A 20,855-nucleotide genomic window follows, 5' to 3' on the forward strand; every position below is an offset into this window, starting at 1 on the left:
TATCCTGTCTTTGGCGGACTGGTGCCAGTCGTGCATATTAACACTATAGTTTGTGTGCGGAGATGCATTTATGTCTCACGTCCATCTGTGCTCGTCTTTGGGAATCCAATTTGCATTGAGATGCACACTGGTAAGGAGAGAACGGAGCGGAGAGCAAGCGTGTCTTATCTCCAGTCGCTGTGTGTGGCACCTGTTTCGGCATGCCGACGTGCTTTCTTTGGGTCATTTTCATGCTTTCTGGTTACTTAATATGAAACATCTTGTTCCACCCTGGCCTGATAATCCAGAGAGCCAGCAGCCAAATGTTCCCCGGTCACGGCTTCATTAAATACGGTTTTGCCCCAAGCTGCTGGTACGGTTGTCTGAATACTCCACAGAGTCTTCACTCGAGGGCCACAACATTTTCATTAAAGAAGAGGTTACGTCTTCATCTTTACGGTTGAGGTTATATTCGACAGCGTCACTCATCAGTCAGGACACCAGAGCTCAGAGCAAGTTTGCAGACGTGACTTTTGAATATTTGCTTTCTGTGAACGTCAACTACAGATTGTACCCGACGGTCCAAAATGCTTTTAAATTCATTTTTGTCCGTTTAGTTTAAAGGTCATCTGTACCGCTGCTGTCCTTCTGAAACCTTGAATCTCCATATTTGTGACTTTTCTTTTTATGTTTGTTACTAGGTTTTGCGAATATATAACCAATGGAAAATATTTAATAGTGCTTGTCATCTTTGACAATACTGCATGTAATCTTATAAAAAGAACTTGTTTTTCCATTTCCTGAAAAACAGAGAATTTGGACATCATAGGTTTCGGAAGTACAGCAACGAATTTCACATCTCGCACGTAGAAGGACAAAATATGTGATCGAAGAATTTGTTGGTAGGTATGGCAGATCCCTCTTTCAATGCATTAACCATATGCTAGGTTGAGGTGTTTCAAAGCCCTATTTTTTACTAAAATCACAATGTTAGCTAATCTTACCATAGAGAACCCAAATATAAACCTCTATAATAATTAATGATTAAAAATCCCTAATTCACCCATTTTCCGCAAAGTTTCTAAAACAAATTCATGCAAACAAGCATTTTTGTCGTCGTGCCTTAAAATGTTGTAAAATGACGTTTGCGTGCTGTTATTGTAATTGTTCTGTAAAGGCGTAGGTTCTAATTAGGATATGCAAATCATCCTTTCACACTGCTAAATTATGATGGATGGTTTATCAGGGTTCAAAGGATTTAAGCTGTCCCTCTCTTTTGTTTGTTCTGGTGAGTTTATCGGCTCAATTTTCACAGGATGAGAGCAGACGAGACGCAAAATGTAATTTCTTAACCTTTTAGGATTGTAGATTCAGGGTCTTGGACACTTTGGATTAGAGCTGGTTGCCTTTGGTGCTTGCTTAGGTAAACGCCACTATTGATTACATTTGTGTTTGGAGGTTTGAAGAAAGGCTAATAAAATGTTACAAAACACTGTGTTATGGTTATCAATGAAGAATTTAGATTATGTAGCCTGTTGAAGAGAGTTGTGATATTACTTTTCTAAATTCTTAAAAATTCTGGGTTGTCTCAACGTCATGGTTGGGTAAAATAAAGACTAACCCAACTGTTAGGTTTCAGTTAACTTGCTGGATAATGGGTTGGGTCAAAATAAGCCTTGGTTTACAGTGATTTTATAACAGGTAATGGGTAAGTTTTTATAAAATAAAGCAAATAAAATGTATGATATAAATTAAATATTGTGGTTTAGAAAACAGCAAATCAGAATCACGGACCAGAACTAAACTTTTTATAAATGGACATTTTGGTGAATTAAACTAGAGAAGCAAAATTTCTCCACCGATACCTGATCATTCTGTTAAGTAATATCTGCCGATACAGATACAATGAATTGATATATTTCTTAACTTTCTGCATGGTTTTAATAAATATGATTAATATTTATATTGAACATTAAACTGGTGATGTTCCTTAACATTTGTTTCTTACCACAGGATATATCTGCCCTGATCATCAGATGTTTTTAAACTATCAGCTTTTATCGACCGATACCAATAATTGACCGATATATCGGTGCATCTCTAATTTAAACAAACAGTTGTGATTGTCCACATGGGTTAAAACCATGATTTTTTTACTTGGAAGATGATAAAAGGGTTATTATAAAACAGTCAGTTCTGGTCCTTGATTCTGATTGGCTGAGCCGAATTCTAAGCCTATATAAAATACCTCTGCTAGCATCGTACCACAACGCCCTTAGCTGTTATAAAATGCACTGTAACCCACTGCTTCACGGGGCTTATTGCTTTAATAAATGCTATCCTACCTGGACCATATACAGTATGAGTCACAACGCGACACTAGAACATGACTTGGACGTCATTTTGACTTTGGCTGTTACAGTGAAAACCTGGAATCGTAACACTTGCGTTCTGCACTCTTATTCGAAAAAGAAAATATTTCTGGTTCCTTTTTACTTTGGAAACAAAGCGTAGCGTGTTTACGCAGGGGTTTGAAACGTGGCACAAAGCATTTCTTGGCTGGAAACCCAGAAGATATGTCTAAACTGGTGATAGCCTGAATTTGTTGGCTCAATGGAGCCCAATATCGTGGGCCAAAGCCATTAGCCAATGGGAGTTCACCTGATGGTTCGACTCTTGTGTCACTGCCAGCTTCATTAGCCGGCCTTCTAATTTACCGTGTGGACTGATTACTGTCCGACAGAGATGACCTGTACTCCATACATCTCATAAGTGATGGATAGTATAACAGTTTGGCAAGGAACCTGCAGCAGTTTGATGCCAAGCGATGAATTTTCAAGTACAGCTTAATGTAGTCCCAAAAACATCTATCATAGTTCATGGGCATTTTGGCACTTTTGAGAAGAGGTACATGTGAAGAAAATGTAGTCCATAAAGTGTATGAAAGAAGATATTAGTGTGAACTGATGGATGAATTGCTTGATTTCGAAATGTTCCCTCTTTTTTATGTGTGGTTTAAGTAGACTTCATTTTCCTTTCTGCACGACACAATTTCAAACACGTATGATTAAATATGAATTAAGCTCCGCTTTCAAAGCCCCCCGGGAAAGAAGGGGAAATAACACTATTGAATTTGTGTCGTGCATTTTTGTAGAATATAGCCATAATTGTCTGATTCGGGTTGTTCTACGCAGAAATGAAAGCCTCAGACTATATTTTACAGCAAAGGTTTCCATTGGGATATTACGAGCGTGGCGAATTTCTATAAACGGCAGGTTCCAAAGTACGGTAATTATGAGCCATTATTAAAGGTTGCATAAGGTAAACAGAGTTTTTACGTGTCACTAAACTCAATGAACCAATGGCATTTCTTTTCATCCTCCAGGATTTGGTGACCAATGTGTCTTCGCGTATTGTGCGTGGAACCACCTCGGGACCGCTGTATGAACCCGGACAGGGTTCCTTTTTCAGCATCAAGCTGATCAGGGAGAAACCACTGCTTACTGTATAAATAATAACAGTATCTTCAATATTGACTGAATAATGCCATTTTAAAGATTTAAATAAATGCTTGATATTGATCTTTGATGCTTGTTATCTAATAATTCATTATAATTATGATCAATAATTCTAAAGCTAAATGTAAATAAAAACGTTATGTTTTTAAAATATCACAAATATTATCGAAAGGTTGGAGACCTATCTCAAACAGTAGGTAAACAGACTGACAGATACAAATTCTTTAATATTCATGCATTGTGTTTACTGTTGTGTGTCCATTTACCTGCTCTGCCTGTCTTCACTACTGTTTGCCCTTCATGCGGTGCGTCTTTGGGGGGAGAACCAGCATGTGCGGGGCGGAAAGGGTTAAAACAAAGCGCGTTTGGCGCTACATAAAAATATTAGAAGATATAGCAGCAAAATATCAATTACATAAATGTTGCTGAGAGTGTGTGTGCTGTGATTCTCCATTTGTAGAGACAATTTAAACTACCAAAATAGTCAAATGTTTTATATCGGTTTATCAGCCTATGTCTCGCGGTCCGGATGGTACGAAGCAAAGGTCCGGATCCAGCCCGCTGCCGGCTAATTGAAGATGACTGGTCTAGTGTATCGTATTGCCATTAGAAACAATACAATTCCACTATGGATAGAATGACGTACTGTAGCGTGTCAGAAATAGAAACCAGGAACAACAGAAATAGCTTAAAATTACAGTTCAATTACTTTACACGGAGCATCTGCTGCTGGTATTGCTCAAATATGAATGAACATGACGTGCCTTCTGTCACAGGATGTTGAGTACAGAATAATGTTGCCTCTTATCTCGTTCTTACAACGTATAGGAGGTCTTTGTGTTTGGTGGAAGCCATACAAGACTGTCTGTGATAGCTAGTTATTTTCAAATTTTCCTCAGCGGTTTGGCTTTCAAGTCATAAAATTTGAATACGATTTCAATATTCATTTCTCATTGTTCCATTTATTATTCATAGTAATGTGATCCTCATGTTTGCTAATGAAATCCAAATATTTATGATGCGAGCCAGCTCCATCCATAAGTAGGTTTTTTCTATCTTCTGCAGCATTGGTACGGCAGGAACAGCATATGCTTACTGAAATTACAGAATGACAACTTATTTGTTCACTTCTAAGATTCTGTCTCTGGGTTTCTTTTTTGTGCTCAGGGAATATCAAAGGATTAATTGATTTCTGATGACGATCACGGGCCGCGCTAATGGAAGCGATGCCCAGCATTCACTGCGGTGGCTTTTGTATCGAGGATGAAAGCAGCAGAGATGTACAGTAGTTTCTTTTCTGAAACAAGTTGAAGAGAGAATCTTCTTTTTAGAGTTAGGACTGAGGAGAGATTATCTTTGCCGCCTTAAATGATATAGCTTGACAAGTTTTATTACAAGTTATGAAGTATTTCCTGTCTAAACAGGAAGAACAATCATTTTATTTCATGCATTCTGACTTCTTTACACTGTTGAACGGGCTGGCTTCTCGTGCTTAAGTTAACATGGTCAGCTTTTTAAAAAACGAGTTGGACGTGTGACGTAGTATTTCTGTAGTTGTAACACACCCCCTGCACTCCATCTTGTTTTTGGAAAGTTTTTTAATATTGCTTTTTTGGCCATTCTCCCTGGAAAGCACGGCGAGTCCTGAACATCTTAAAATGTATATAATTTATCATTTTGAAATATATATATTAAAAATATTATAATTAATATATATATAAAACATGAGCCCAAAAACATAAACTTGACATTTCTGAAAGCCATGTACAAGTACACGTAGACATAAACTTTGTTTTGTGCGTTTGTGAGCACTTTTTGTCACCTCCGTGAACACTTTAAATGTGTTGGCGAGTTTTGTTACAGAGAGAATGGTTTCTGTTATTAAATTTATCAGCCTGCGAGGAGAGGTCAGTCTGTTAAAGTTCTTCGGTTCCTCTGCTGTCACATCTCTCCCACCCGCTGCTGGAAAAATGTCTTTCACTTCATAAAACGATAGAAACAGCCCTCAAACCCCATCAGAAGGCTGCCGGTGCCGGTCAGCCAAATTGTAGTTTGCTGTTATCACTGCTTCTATTTTTTCCCATTATTTCTCACAGCACTGCGTTAGGAAATTGGCGGAAGTCATCGGTCCACGTGTTCTCGTATTGACTCCGGGTGACCAATCTCCATGTAGACACATTGTTAGAGTTTAAGGTGGGTTCGAAGGCGGTGGGTGCTGGTGAGGTTATTGAGTTTACAACCAGGTAATCCCCGATTCCCAAAACCTCGCCGGCTCGTGTTGGTTAAGGTGACATGCCGACCAGGGGGCTCAGACCGGATTGGTGTTAATAAACTTAAAATAAGATCCCTCTCCAGCTTTTCCGAGTGCCTTTCGGCAATAACACGACGTTAACGCGAGCTAAGGTCAAGCTCGAATCAGAACAGAACGTATAATACCCGAAATGAAGCCTGCGGCATTGATCTCTTCGTCATCTTTTGGAACACCGTCGGCGGCTCCGGGTTTATGGTAATATTACCAAACACTATTTCAGGGTGTATCAAATATCACTTATATGGCACTGTTGTACAATAAATCTCTGCGGTAAATGTCAGAGTACTTAACTTTATTTGCCCCTTAAAACTTTGCAATATTTTCTGCTCTCGTGTAGGTGGGCTAAGCCCAGCATCTAACTGCCTGCTGCTTTTGGGTAAACGTAATGCCCAAGAGATTTATATCTAGCGGAAATTTGTCCCGGGGGGACAACACAGCCTCCAAGTTTAATATCCTCCCATGAAATCAGTTTTCTCCCCAGACTCCCGTGCTCCTGTTGTTAGGACCAATCTTTTCTGTCTCCTTGCCGCCCACCCCAGCCTCATCAGCAGCAAATATAAGTCATGGACATCCGATGAGACAAGAGTTTAGATGTAATCACATTGTTGGACAAAGTAACACTAGGGTGGCCTTCATTGCCTAGTTTTTTCTAGACATCTCTGCAGCTATTAAACTCATAATGGAGTGCTGCCACGTACACAGTCAACATGTTTAGTGTTTTTTCCTCGGTAAGATGAGGGATGTAGCGGCTAAAATGTTGACCCGGTAAACTCTTTTCACCTGCTAGCGTGGGCAGATCTCGGGAGAATTGGACATATGGCGCCCTCGGTGGAGTTTGTCCTCTTGTCGAAAGTTTTTTATGTCTGCGATTACTAAAACCAAGGCTTGTTTTGAGTCCGTCTGTGTCCTGTTTTATGGCCGGCTTCTTGTGTGTTGTATAAAAGACAAGCAAACGGGGCAGGCTAATCCAGAAAAGGCTCTTATTTAATCGCCTCGCTTTGGGGCTTGATACTGTTTTAATAATGGCAGCGCAACAGTGGATTTGTCCCGGTCTTGTGAATTATAAATATTGATTTTGTGACTTAGAAGGAGGCAGCTGTTTATTAAAGTCTAGATAATACCCTTCAGATCCATTTTATAAAGTAAAATGGCACACAATGAAGCGGGCCTAAAAAGGCCGTGAGGTAAAACCCTGTCGAACCTTCAAAATCGCTCAATGCCCTCTTTTCCTCTGGTGTCTCTTCTTCATACTCAATCTCTCTTCTCTCCACCGCAGATTGTCATATCCAGCATAATGTGCAGCAACAACAAAACTGATTGGACCGAGCTTTCCAAAATGGCAGAGGTGAGTCTTTGTTATGCTAATTTGCGGACGCACACAGTTGTGAAATAATAACCTTTTCCCTTAAGGATAATTTGGCACTTTTGATAACACTGGTTGTTGCATCCGTGCCACCGCACACTGTCCTTTACCGTACTGCAAAACCAACATTTACTGTTATCCAAAAAAGAAACCTTTATTGAATCACTGGCAGCTGATCCTGGATCTAAAGTCGGCTACATTTACGGGAAATGCTTATCGGAAGCGACTAATCTGATGTTGCCAAGAAGCTGAGAGGGATGAGGTGCGGGATGCCAAGGAGTGAGCCGCTGACGGCTGGAGGATGAGAGGGGGGTAGATGAGAGGACTTCCCGGGCCAGACATCTTTAGACTGGTCCATCTGTGAGAGTACCTGGGATTTTGTTTTTGAACGTCAACACCTAATAGGCTATCCACACAAACGCATGCACATCTTCCAATCATCCGCATGCACTCGGATATATAAACGCACTGTATAATCACAGGTCCTGATATTTTAAGTGGAAATAGAGGAAGACAGCGGCATGACCCCGGGATTAATCATAGTTGACTTGCAGATCTCAGGCGCTTAACTGTGCAGAAAAAATGGCTGAAAGTAAACAGTCCGCGTTAATTCTGGTATCGATTACATCGACGCTCCCCCCATCCTCGCTTTCACCTCATTAAACCGCCATGTCAAACTCTCCCGAAACCCTCTTTTACTAACGGCAGAGATGGACATCTGGTATTTTCCGCCCCCCGCCCCCCTCCATACTACTGTCATTATGTATTCGCCAGACGTCCCCTGTCATCGGAGCCCAGGTATGTTTTGCATATTGTGTATTCATAAGGCAGACCTGTGATGTAAAGCGTGGCGAGAACATTGCTTTGGGGTACCGCTGCCGTGTCGCTGTGCCGCTTCTGCTCTTTTACCTGTATTAGTTGAAAACGGATGGATTGATCCGTTTTGGTGGGAAGTGGACTAATGGGACACGGGGGCGAGCGGGTGAAATAACGTTTGTCTTTAGGTTTCGACGGCCGGTGGCCTGAATGCCTCCTCTTCCTCTGCTGTTTAGCTACCTGTGCCGGCAAATATGCAATAAAGGCTCAGTTGCCATGGAAACACGGTTTTCAAATAGAATCAACCATTCTTTCCCACTTTGAAATCTAAGGGAGCACTTAACACTGTTCCTCGCCTAAGGATACTACTTAAAAGTTTTTTTTTGCCTCCACGCTTTCTTGCCTTTCTTCGCACGCTCACCTTTTTTTGTCTGTCTCTCGTTGCTCCGTTCACGGGAGTGTCAGCGCGAAGTAAACCGGTTTCATTCTCTACCTCTGTTCTGCTACTTTCCTCCATAAAATCGCCACCTTCCAGAGAAATATTACATCATAATGACGCGCCCGAGGCTATAATTCATAAATGTCAAAGTCCCTCCGTGAGCTGTTCCTATTTTATCCAATTGAAAGTTGGCAGAAGAAAAAGGAACAGTGGATTGCAGATAAATGGTTGAAAGCAGGTCCAATAATAAGTGTGCGATGTGTGGTTGTTCTTGACTGGCATTGCTGCGCAGTCGGTGAATTCGTGAATTTAAACTACTGAAAGTCCTGCAGCTGTCACTCAAAAGGCCAAATCCTGCAACCCACCGGGTTTGTTTCTTACTTAAGATTAGATCAGATTCTTAAAGGGACAGTAATCATTTATTTACCGTCTTCACATTCAAAACCTGTAAATTACCTGTTCTTCTGTGGAACACAAAATAAGATATTTTGAGGAATGTCCGAATGGTTTTGTGTCCTTACAACGGAAGTCAATGGGGTCAAATGTTTTTGGTTACGGACATTCTTAAAAATATCTTCTTTTGTGTTCTGCAGAAGAAAGAAAGTCACACATGTTTGGAATAGCATGAGATGATTTTATAATAACAGGATTTTATTTCTCGGTGTACTGTCCCTTTACGTGCATAAATTTAAGCTACTTTATGTTGTTGCACTTTGTGTGTTATTGGCTACTTTTCTCAGTGACCTGTATCTGTCAAAAAGCTGAGACGCTTTTCATACTGTAAATATTATGTGCTCTTCTTTTTGCTTGCTTTAATTAAGACTGAATGTTTAAAGGGGTCAAATGACCCCTTTAAGTCAGAATCCGGATCTAGATTGGATTTTCCTGTCGTCCGTGGCAGTTCCTCTCACCTTTGACGCAAGTATCTCTTCACAACTGCTTTGCTCTTCTTATCATCTCTCTAAAGCCCCCCGAGATCAAACCAGTAGCGCTGATCCAGAGAGTATGACAGGGATGGGTAATGTTTCCCTTATCAGCTTTGGAGTTGATAATCCTTGTCAAAGCGGCAGGTTTGATCCAGATCTGCTCCAGGCCTGGAGTTCTTTTCTGGAGAACTTCAAAAATATCAGATGGGAATACCGTGGTACTTGTATATATACTGTGGTTCTGTACTGTATTCAGTTGGCAAGATGTAAACACTGGTCCAGAAGCACTTTGGGTTTCTGCTTTATTATCATAATTTGTTATCTTAAATATACTGTATAGCAAAATCTTAAAGATAAAAAACTGAAACACGAAGTTCTTCTGGACCATCTTTGTTGACATCTTCCGAGGTGGTCTTTACTGTGGTACTGTAAATGCCGTTGTGCTCGGTGCAACAACACCCACCCAGAACATCCTATCGTCGTAAGTTGTGATATCCAAGCGCCACTCGCAGTATAAAACAAATAAAAAAATATTTTATGAATGCAAAGTCTTCATTTTACAGTTCATACAAGAGAGATCTGCACAGCAAACGTCTCTCGCCTGTTTTGTTTTGCCTTGGGCTTGTTTTAAATCGGTTCTCTCTCTCTCTCAGCTAAGCCCGCAATATCAACCAGTCGTCTTGCAGTCGGCCTCTCTCGGAAAGCAGCTTACTGTGATGAGAGATGATAGCACTTAATTCACTGTGTGCGTGTCGCCCCTTTTGTTGGCCAGGAGGGAGAAAAGGCAAGCCTGCACCCCCTCCTCCGCCTCTCCTCTCTATAAAGGGCTTAAAAGAAACCGGGTGAAATTAAACATTATTGATAATTGGCTTTAGGATCACGGCACATTGTGTCCGTTTTGTACCTGTGTTTGCTCCTAATTGACCATGAAATTTGGGGTCTAATCCTGTGGGGTGGCAGGCCGGTTCTCCATCCCTGGCTGACAGTGATAAATAGCGTCGCCCAACCTTGCGCTCCTTTGCACTTTGTAAGGCTAAAATGCTTATTATTCTTTTCCCCCTTTAATGGCTGTCAGTCTGCGGAAAATCATAAATCTACCAATGGAGTCGATGTGGCAGGTTTGTAGAGCGTTTTGTAATTGTTTAAATCCCCCATGTGATGTGCTTTAAAGCCCCCGTGGATCTGTAATTGCCTGTCAAACTCTGCTCGGCTACGCACCCCACCCCAGTCTGCGCACGCCGCCCGCACGCCCGTCTCTGGTGCATCCGTGTGGAACACTTATCACGCTCTCATCTATTTTAGAGCCAATGTCTCAGTCATCGCTGATTTGGTTCGCTCATTGTTTTGCATCTGCTTGAGTCTGATAAACAATCAAATTGTTTGTTTTTCCGCATCTATTCTTTATTAGTTTGCATGTCTCTTTTATTGAGAATAGACACGTTGTATCAAAACATTTCAGACAGGCTTGTACGTTGAACATGCATGATTTTTTATGCATGCTATGCATGTTACATTTAAATAAATAAACGTTTCTCAACTATTTTATTCACATTAAAAAGCATTTTTGCTGTAGTGGATTCTTGAGTCGACTATATGGATCTTTGGATTAAATATACTTGATTTTCTATTTTTCAGATTCAAATACATTAGAGACACTTCTTGTTTTTGGAAGACTTCATGGTTTTCTGAACATCCATGGATCTTTTAATCAAAATAGAATATACAAATCTTTCAAATGGGAACATTTATGTTTAGAAAGTGTTATGTATTGTGCATGTGCCACGTCATTTGTTTGCAATGCATGGTTAGAATATGCTCTGAATAAATAATTTGAAGCTTCTGCATCTCTCACAGGCATCTGGTGCTGATGGCCTGGAGCTGAATCTGTCGTGTCCTCATGAAATGGGGGAGAGGGGTCTCGCCTGTGGCCAGGTAAATCAAACATTCAGCATTCACTATGTTAACAATGCCGAGACATTGTGAGCTGTGAGCCAGTGCAGTCAAAACAGAATAAGATCAGAAAACAGCTACTAGGAAATGCTTTTCATTTTTTATTTAGTAGCATTATTGTTATATTGCAGACATATTTGTTTATCAGAAAATCTGAATCATGTGGATTTTGAAAAGTCAAACAATGAAAATGAGCCCATAGTGAACTCTAAGTTATTAGTTATTGCATATGTTAATCTTTTTATTATGGCAATACAGGCAATACAGAATATATTGCAAACTGAGATTGAGCTAACTTTACATTCAATTAAAACTTAAAAAGTAGTTTATTTCTTTACTTCTAGATGAATTTGCCATGCAATGTATAAGAAGTTTTAGTATTTGAAGTTCTTGAAAATAAAATCTACTAATTTTGGTTCTTAAGATTTTAATGATTTGTTTGAGTAATTTTAATTGAACAAATTATTAAGTAAATCCAACTCAATTTTATTATGTTAAACGCATTTAAATTGGTCAAATTAAGTTAACTTATTTATTTTGTGTTGAGACTACATAAATAATTTTCGTAGTTATAACTACCTTGTCTGTATATCTGTAGTTCCCGGCAATTAATTTTCCAGATAAACTGTCATTTTAAGTGTTTTTCAGTAAAAAGATAGACTTGTTCGTGTTTTTGTTGATTTATCTTTGAGATTTAGGAGAGTTTTGGTATTATTTTTAAGTTTGGGTTTTTTAAGGTGTTACCGTTGTTCAGAAGAGCGGTGCTTGTGCCTAGACTGAGGGAGGAACGATATTAGCCATGAAGTGTGTTATTTTACTTAATTAATCAGTAACTGTGCTAATGCCAGTACAGAGACCACCAGTCTCTTCTTACTTGACTATCTATGTTGTACATTAAGTCAATTTCAATATGACAATAAGTGATCCGTTAAGTTTGAGTTAGACAAGTATTGCTCAGCGTAATTCTTTTGGGTTTAGTTTATGTAACATTTACTTGATATTTGAACAAAAACTAAATGTATTTAATAAGTAGAATTTACTTTATTCTGGTTAGTAGTAAGCTGTACAAATTTTACCTAAAAAATGTTCATGCAAATTGTTACGAGGATTTTATTAAGAAAATATTTGTTTTAGTAAATGAAGACCCTCCTTTGTAAACATCAGATCAAATCTGATCTAACCTGTATTAGATCTTTATGAATGTGTTTTTGAAATCGTTGTGTTTTTGGAATCGTTTTTTTTTCTAATCTTAAACTCATTGAATTAATATGAGAAGCAAAACTGCACAAGATGTTAAAACTTGTTTTCAGAGATTACTCTGAAATGAAGTTTATATTTCTTACTTCATTGGCAGAGAATCTTTTTCAATGTTTTTACACGCAAATCCAACAAAACGGGGTGCGCTTTGTGTAATATAATGAAAAGAAATGCTAGCGCAAAATCAAAAATTAAAATATGTTCTCTGTCTCACTTGAGACCTTTCTGATTTCTTACACAGTTGTGTTTGCCATGTACTGTAAATTTACCTTGTTTAGAGATAATTTAGAGATGTTTTAGGATGTTTTTGTTCCTGAATAACCTGTGCAGCTCATCCACTCCAGTTGACACCATGGGCTGTTTTTAGCATTTTTTGTGTTATGCTTTTTTGCCATTTGGTGACACTGAAATATCTGAATATATGTCTTTACAAAGAGAAAAAGTGAATCAACAAAAGTTTGCCACTGCAGATGTGGAAGCGATATGGATTTGGATCCAATTGCTGCTCTGTGTTTAATAAGCTAAAGATTCATGTGCGGTCACACGCCCGTTCCAATGTCTGATGAGAAACGTTGTCATGAGCTCAACTTTTCCAAACGTGCATCACTGCCTCTCCACCTCAGCGTAACATTGATCTGTCAAAGCGCTTTTATTAATCATTTGCCGTCACATCATGTTCAAGCGTCAAATTAACAGAATTTAACAAACCACAAATAATCTCTTTTGCGCTCTGCACACGATTGTCATCGGAATGCACAACTCCATCATTCGAATGAAATGCAGCATCCGTGCGCTTGGCCCATGGAGGTTTAAGTGAGATTTTTGTTTGTTGTTTTTTGCGTTTCACGCTCAGGCATGGTGCCTATTACAGAGGAAAACAGCAATGTCTTGTTTATGGTTTTATGATTACACCCTCGGCAACTGTGAAAAGTGGAATAACATCCTGTCAACTGATGGTACTTGATAAAAAAACATCACATCTCTGCACCTCCGAGAACTTTATTCGGTGATATTGTTAGCTTTGTTTGGATTTCTGATGCACAGTTGTAAAACAGTCTTGAAGTGACGCCGGCCTGTAACTGTCTCCAGACGGTTAAGATGCTTATTTTGCAGGTAGACCTACAGCACCATTGTATACTTTTTCTAGACATGTGGCTTTTGTTCCTTTAGACGTGGTGCACTAGTCTGTTACACTTGATGGAGCGGTGAAGCTCTGTCACATGAATTAAACTCACAGAAGATAAACATGACCCGGTGTATTAACATTTCTCTTTCTGCCTGTTTCAGTCCAAAATAAACGTGCACCTGACCGTGCGTTACGGTGCGGAAATGAAGCAGCTGTTTCATCCGAGTTATTTCTCTCCACCGCGGCTGTAAATTCACAGTCATATCTGTTGCGTTTGCTGTAGATTTTCAGCTGTAAAACAAAGAGCTAATCTAAAGCCTGAGGACTGGAATCTGCCATGAGAACTAAAGAGACGCAATATCATTTAATCACTTTGTTTGACACCTTCTCTGCTCTCTTGCCTGTGGAAAAGAAGGGAAAAGCATTAATTCAGCATTATTTGTGACTGCATGAAGAGAGATACGATTTGATTTTAATGGGATATTAATATTTAATCTCTATCGTTCTCATTTCGATTTGTTTTTACAATAAAATGTTGTTTCTTCTCAGTGCTGTTTAGAATATCGCTCGTGGCAGATTAGAGATGCGTTTTGTTTACATGTGTTGAACAGTAATTGCCTGTTTACTTTTGATCAATGCCGTCTATATTAGGGGGGAATTGTACAAAACTGTTTTTGAGTAGATTTCAGTATGCTGTATAGACTGTTTCATCGGACGCACGCGCGAAGCAAAGATATTCATATTAACAAGATGTGTCACTGCCATTGAAATAAATGGGGAGGAACGTAACGCTCAATATGGCCGCCCTGGCGAAGCTTTGGGCATGCGTAGTATCTAAAGCAACATGAAAAATAATGTTTTTAAGCACAGATTGATCAAAGGAAACAAACGTTATGGTTATATTTATAAATATTGTTTTTAATTGGGATTTTAGACGGCGACTGTAGAAATATCAGTATTCCCATTAACGTCTTGTTTGAATTACGTAATAACTGCATGGAGGCCCATTGCAAAGATGGCTGCCGAGTGGCACGACCTCCCAAAACGGTCTGTGCACAGTGGCTGGGTGGTTAGAACTGTTGCCTCACAACAAGAAGTTGCCCGGTCCAAGCCCCAGCTGGGACGGAAAGTCTTTCTGTGTGGCGTTTGCATGTTCTTCCTGTGTTAGCGTTGGTTTGCTCCGGATTCCTCCCAAAGCCCAAAGACATGCAGGTTAGGTTGGTTGAGGGTTCCAAATTGTCTCTCCCCCGATCGACTTGTGAATAAATTGATTGGTTGTCGGCACACAAAATATAAATCACAAGAACATAAATACAAACTTAACATAACTTCGGGCCCGGACCTCTCTCTTTGACGGTCCGGTCGCTCGTTCCTTTTATATGCTCCCAATCTCCTACGTGATTTGAGCCCGGTGTGCGCACAGCTGGCGCTAATTCACAAATACTCACCGGACTCGAACCACGGTATCGCCCCGCCTACTCTACATATATATACACAGTATATATTGTATTTAACATTTTCTTTTTGGAAACTAGAACAAACCTACATTTCCTGCTACTCTGTTGTTTCAGTTTTTCAACCAAACATCAAGTTGTGTTTTATTCCATTTTGTACTGTAACTTTCATATTTTAGTTGTTTGCTCAAACCTGAGGTGGTATTTAAAGCAAATATTGTTCAAGGTGTAATTATGTTCTTGTAAATTACTTGGACTGTGATATATATAACATTTTTATACAAAGTTGTATATATCCTTTGTTTTTTGCAACAGTTTTGCATCAATGTTATGAATGAACATTCAAATGTGCAACGTGGTTGAGTAAACTTTTAGTATTTTAAAAAGCTTTGGTTCACTGTTTGAGCAACTCTTTGATATATCAGTAAATTTTAAGATTGTTGTTTTCTGCCGTACCTTGTATTTTATTCAGCACTTGTTTTTAGAGTGTTTGGGTACAACACACACACTAAACAAGGCTGAAAGTGGGGGCTGTAAATAGTGAATTCCTTTTTATATATCTGTATATTAATTGGTCGTCATTACAAATTTCTCATCTGAGAAAAAATATCACAGGGGTCACAAAGTTCTTTCTTTGGTTGGACTCAGCATCCATTGGGGTCTTTTTTCAGCCTGTTTCCTTCTATATGTGTCCCAAAATTAAAATCTGCTTTTGTTCCCGTGGCTATTTTGACCCTACCGAACAGGAGCGAGCGACCTCCATCATACCTCCCGCGAGACCCGCCAGCTCTTAACGAGAGTGCCCACCTTCCCTAACCTTGCACTGTTAAATTAAAATTGCAGGTGTAAAGCTGATATTTTCCCTGCATTTCACCCTTCGCCCCCACTTCTTACAGCCTGAGGGGGTCTTTGGACCACTCTCCATCTCTCTCTTCTTGGCACCTCTCTTTCCTCATATGACGGCACGGAAAGTACATAAAGAATCCAACACACCCTCTCCTTTAATTTCATACAAGACCTCCCCCCCTTAACCACGCAGCCACCTGCCAAATCATTATTGCTGCTCACAAGTCGATTTTCATCTCTGAATGCTCTTCAGTGGCTTTGAAAGCTCTCCTCGCCCGCTCACTGCCCCCTCCGCCTTCCAGGCACGGAAACTGATGACTCCCGCAGTAGGTCCGAGCCCGCAGCAAGCACCTCTCCATGTGAAACTGGGTGGCGATGGGTCACAGACTCTGCCAAAGCGGGTCTGCCGCACAGGTGCGCTCTCTCCATCAAAGTGTGTAATACTGTGTACAGCATACTGCTTAGACGAAAAAGAGACTCGGCTCCAGACTCGCTGGCCCGCGGACAGCGGCTCTCACCCCCATCTGGCCCGTAATAAGCTGTCACGGAAAGCCCTCTGAGGAAGCGGTGGTCTCTCGGTGCAGGAGTTCTTACAAGCGACATCTGGTTGGTGGCTTGTGTCTGGCTGCACGCCACGACCCCTGTGCCTCATACTGAGGCGGGCATAATGCAATTTCCCATGACCCTTTGGGAGGCAAGCCTGTCCTGCTTCCTGTAAAACGGCTGTTGTTGTTGTTTCACTCAAATGCTAGCATGGCTCGGCTCAAAGTAATCGCTCCCTCGGGATGCGGGCTCGGTTTACAGGTTGACCAGTCACTCAACCTTCAATCTGGTCGCACGGTTCAAAAGTTTAGTACAAGAATCTGATTCCGTTTTTTTAAAATAAACCCAGAACTAAACATTTTGTCCTTATTTACTCGCCCTGAAGTCATTTGGACACCATTGACTTCCACTGTACAAACACAAACCACAGACATTTCTCAAAATATCTTCTTTTGTGTTGTGCAGAAAAAAGAAAGTGATACACGTTTGAAATGAGAAGGGGGTGAGTAAATAATGACATAATTTTCATTTTTGGGTGAACTGTCTAAGATGCAGCAGTTCTGTCTAGATTATTAGTGCAAATACATATTAGTGATATGTATAATGTATATTTTTGTATGAATATGTATCGTTTGCTTAGAAGGAACTATTCTTTTGTGGTCTATACATAACAATTTGTGTTTGAAGCAATTGTGCATTGTTTGCATTAATAAGCTATTCATAATTTCATAAATGTTTACATTCATGCTTCTTTTTCATACACGTTATTTGTATTTGACAAACATAATTTAGATGGGCGGTGTATTTTTCTCTCAACTATTTTTGTCAAACCAATTCTTCTTCTGGATTTTCTGTATGAACCGCTGAATCTTTCCAGCAAACCATCAGCCCCGTCAAACTCCTCCCTGAAGTCCTGATATTACCTCTCTAGCCAGCAGACACTGGCGGGCGGACAGGTTGAACCTTTACACTCGCCTTGTTTATACCCCATTTAAGTCTTGAATAAATCTGAGCAAATCGCGGCGGATGAAACTCGCTGCCTGGTAAAGTGCGTAAATCCAATATCTTCATAAAAAGAATGGAGATCGAGTTTATCATCTCAAAGAGCGAAACCTTTCACGTCCCCTCTCTTTCAGAGTGCATTTAGAATACTTTTAGGCCCAAATATAACCCCACTGTGTATCTCAGGTCAAATACACACACAAGTACGCGAAACATCGAGATCCCACCGTTTGAATTTTTTTCGATCTTGGTTTTTTTGTGCTCCTCTGAATCGCTCAGCATGCCGTGGAACAGTCAAGGGGAGGTGTGTTTTTTTTTCTTTGGGGTTCTATTCTTACAAATCAATTCTGGCTAATGGTTTTAAAAATCAAATGCTAACCTTTTCCAGTACAGGAAGTGACCTTAGAACTCCGCTTTGCAGATACGGCTTGTAAATCACACTTCCTTATACAGACGGGCAGAGCCATCGCTCGAGGGAATATATGCCAGCAGTTATTGGATATGTCAAAACAGAGACCTATTTCCTGTGAAAGAAAGGAGGCGAAGAAGGACAGAGATGAGAAGCGGGCGAGAGAGATGCTGTATACTGAATGAAAGCTCAATGTCGGGTTTACAGTCTTTTAAAGCGTTCTGACTGATCTGATATCAGGCTTCGCTGCTTGAATTTTTCTGTTTTTCTTCATAAGGAAGCTTTCATAAGGCTTTAATGCGCTTTGTGTATTTATCTGACGCCCGCGGGAAGCGGACGAGTGGTGCATCTGATACCAAACTGAAGATAGTGGATGGAAAGACGTTGATGAAAGAAGAGATTTTAGTCTAACTAAACAGAACATTTTGTGATATTTTGTGTACAGATATGAGAAATACATATTTACTGCTGTGTATCAGCAAGACATTGAAGGTACAGTACAACGAAAAATTAAATAAAAAAGTATTTACCCTTATGTCATTCCGAACCTTCTACAGATTTTTTTTCTGCAGAATTTTGGTAATTGAACAAATTGACCACAACTGAATCCCTGTTTATGGACAGAAAACCCCGGTGACATTTCTCAAAATATCTTCGTTTGTGCTTTACAGAATTTCTTTGGTGAACTATGCCATATGCCATAATCCTTTGTACAATGAAATCCAGACCAGGGAATGCTTGTGTATAAACACAATGACACTTATTATTCAAGTTCAAGTGTGTGAATTTTAGCGGCATCTAGCAGTGAGGTTGTGAATTGCAAGCAATGGCTCACTCCACCGCTCACCCCTTCCTTTCGGAGCACTACGTTGGCTGACACAGAACTAAGATGTTTTCACTTTTTGGCCCAATGAGAAAGCATATTAGGAAACGGCTCTGTGGAGCAATTTGTCCGTTTAGGGCTACTGTAGAAACAACATGGCGAATTCCATGTAGATAGAAATAGCTCATTCTAAGGTTATAAAAACCTAACGCTTCATTATGTAAGGTCATTATACACCATGAAGACATAGTTGTGATTGCAACTATATTGAATTGCATTTCTGAAAATAGATTCTCCCCAAAATTACACACAATGCAGAAGGTGTGCATCAAATATAGAGGTCTTGTTTTTTTCGTTACAAACTCTCTCACTCTTGCTCTCTCCGAGACACACACTAAACAGCACAGACTGACAGACCAGGGCAGCTTAATAAAGCATGAATCCTTGTGGGACAACAGTTCACACTCTTATGATCCCTTTCTCTCTCTTTCTCACACAGATACTACAGTACAGTCTCTCTCGATCTATCACTCTCACCCTTTCTGTCTCTTTGACACATACAGTACGCAGATTTGTTATTCTATTATGTTAAAGAACTTTATTTTTTCATAACAATAACGCTATTTTCTTTTCCCCAATCAAACCCTTCCACATCTCTGTTGACATTATTGCATTTAAATTAAAATGTGAATTGGCCAATCTATGAGCCTTTGTAGTAATGAGGACCACCTAAGTTGTTTTTGCACGAGGCAGGTTATACACTGTTGCTCTCACAATGATAGGCAAACCTTTACAAACAAGTTTAAAAAAGTTGTTTTGTTTGTTGGTTGGATTATTTTTACTTATTTGTTGTGTGATTCATTTCGACCAGGATCCCGAGCTGGTCCAGAACATCTGCCGTTGGGTTCGACAGACTGTCCGCATACCTTTCTTTGCCAAACTCACCCCTAATGTGACCAACATTGTGGACATGGCCAAGGCTGCATGGGAAGGTATCTGATCTGTTCTACGGCCATCCCTCCTCAGACCTTTTGCTTCTGCTAATAGTGTTTGGTAGGGTTGGATAGACACCAAAACGTTGATTTGGATCCAATCTCTATCAAATACAGATACTCGCATTCATGCTAAATCGATGCCTAAAGCAAATAAGTCACATCCTGAGGGTACCAATAAACTAGATTAAGGAATTCTTGCAATATTGGTGATTGTTTGTTTACATTTTACACATGTTATAGTGCACATTAAATCTCGCCATTGAGTCCATCTGATCGAAGACACAAAAACCAAATCCTTAAGAGCTGTGGCAACTTTATCCAAAATTATGTCAAAAGTAGAGAAAAATGTCATTTTTAACAACAGATTCCAAGTTAAACATTACAGGTGTCCGAGAATTTAGTTCCTATCGTGACTTCAAACAGCCTGATGTCTCCCGTATCATGCTGGAGCCTCTACAGAAATAGTCACAGGCCCGCAGGTTTTGGCATCCAGATTTTCGGGGAATCTGGCCTCTCTCACTCCACACGCAAGGGGACCTAATGTCTCATCCCTGTTGGCGCAGGTGGAGCAGATGGAGTCACAGCCACCAAAACGGTTTCGGGACTGGTGGGACTCAAGGCAGACGGCTCTCCCTGGCCTGGCATCGGCCGAGGAAAGCGCACCACATATGGCGGAGTGTCTGGTGAGTGTCACCCACCTCACTGGATCCATTACTTTCTCCTCTGAGGTTTAACGGCTGTGCGGCACAGACTGTTTGTGTGTTCAAATCGTCATTTTTTTTCTTCGTTTAAGGTGCGTGGGAGTGCATATGAATGCGTGAGCATGTTTGTTTGTGTGTGTATGACGGTCAGAAGCTTTAATAGAACAGGCAGATGGAATGGAGGAGAGCTCAAATCCTAGAACAGCTTTCCGCAAGGCCTTTGCTGCTCGATAAAACAGTTTGCGCTCCGTATTATTAAATATGGACGTCTCGCCAGCACAAGGTTTTACAGGGTTTGGTTGCGAGACTCATTTTCAATGGCAAGAGTTGACCATTATTATTGTAGATTCGTTCCTTAAAGTGGCACATTTTACATTTACATTTATCCATTTGGCAG

The 20,855-nt window shown here is 40.2% G+C and overlaps 1 protein-coding gene across 1 annotated transcript in view; it reads left to right on the forward strand.

The window, feature by feature from the left end:
• The window catches only part of dpyda.1 (dihydropyrimidine dehydrogenase a, tandem duplicate 1), a gene marked incomplete at its 5' end in the record, with an annotated part of 91,908 nt that overhangs the window by 51,224 nt on the left and 19,829 nt on the right, over positions 1-20,855 (forward strand). Inside the window, 6 exon segments of the mRNA XM_056737617.1 lie at positions 3,365-3,484; positions 6,662-6,706; positions 7,085-7,153; positions 11,207-11,284; positions 19,634-19,754; positions 20,321-20,440. Coding sequence (XP_056593595.1) covers positions 3,365-3,484; positions 6,662-6,706; positions 7,085-7,153; positions 11,207-11,284; positions 19,634-19,754; positions 20,321-20,440 — 553 coding nt within the window.

Source organism: Triplophysa dalaica, chromosome 23 (genome assembly GCF_015846415.1).
Source record: "Triplophysa dalaica isolate WHDGS20190420 chromosome 23, ASM1584641v1, whole genome shotgun sequence".
Classification (NCBI taxonomy): Eukaryota; Metazoa; Chordata; class Actinopteri; order Cypriniformes; family Nemacheilidae; genus Triplophysa; species Triplophysa dalaica.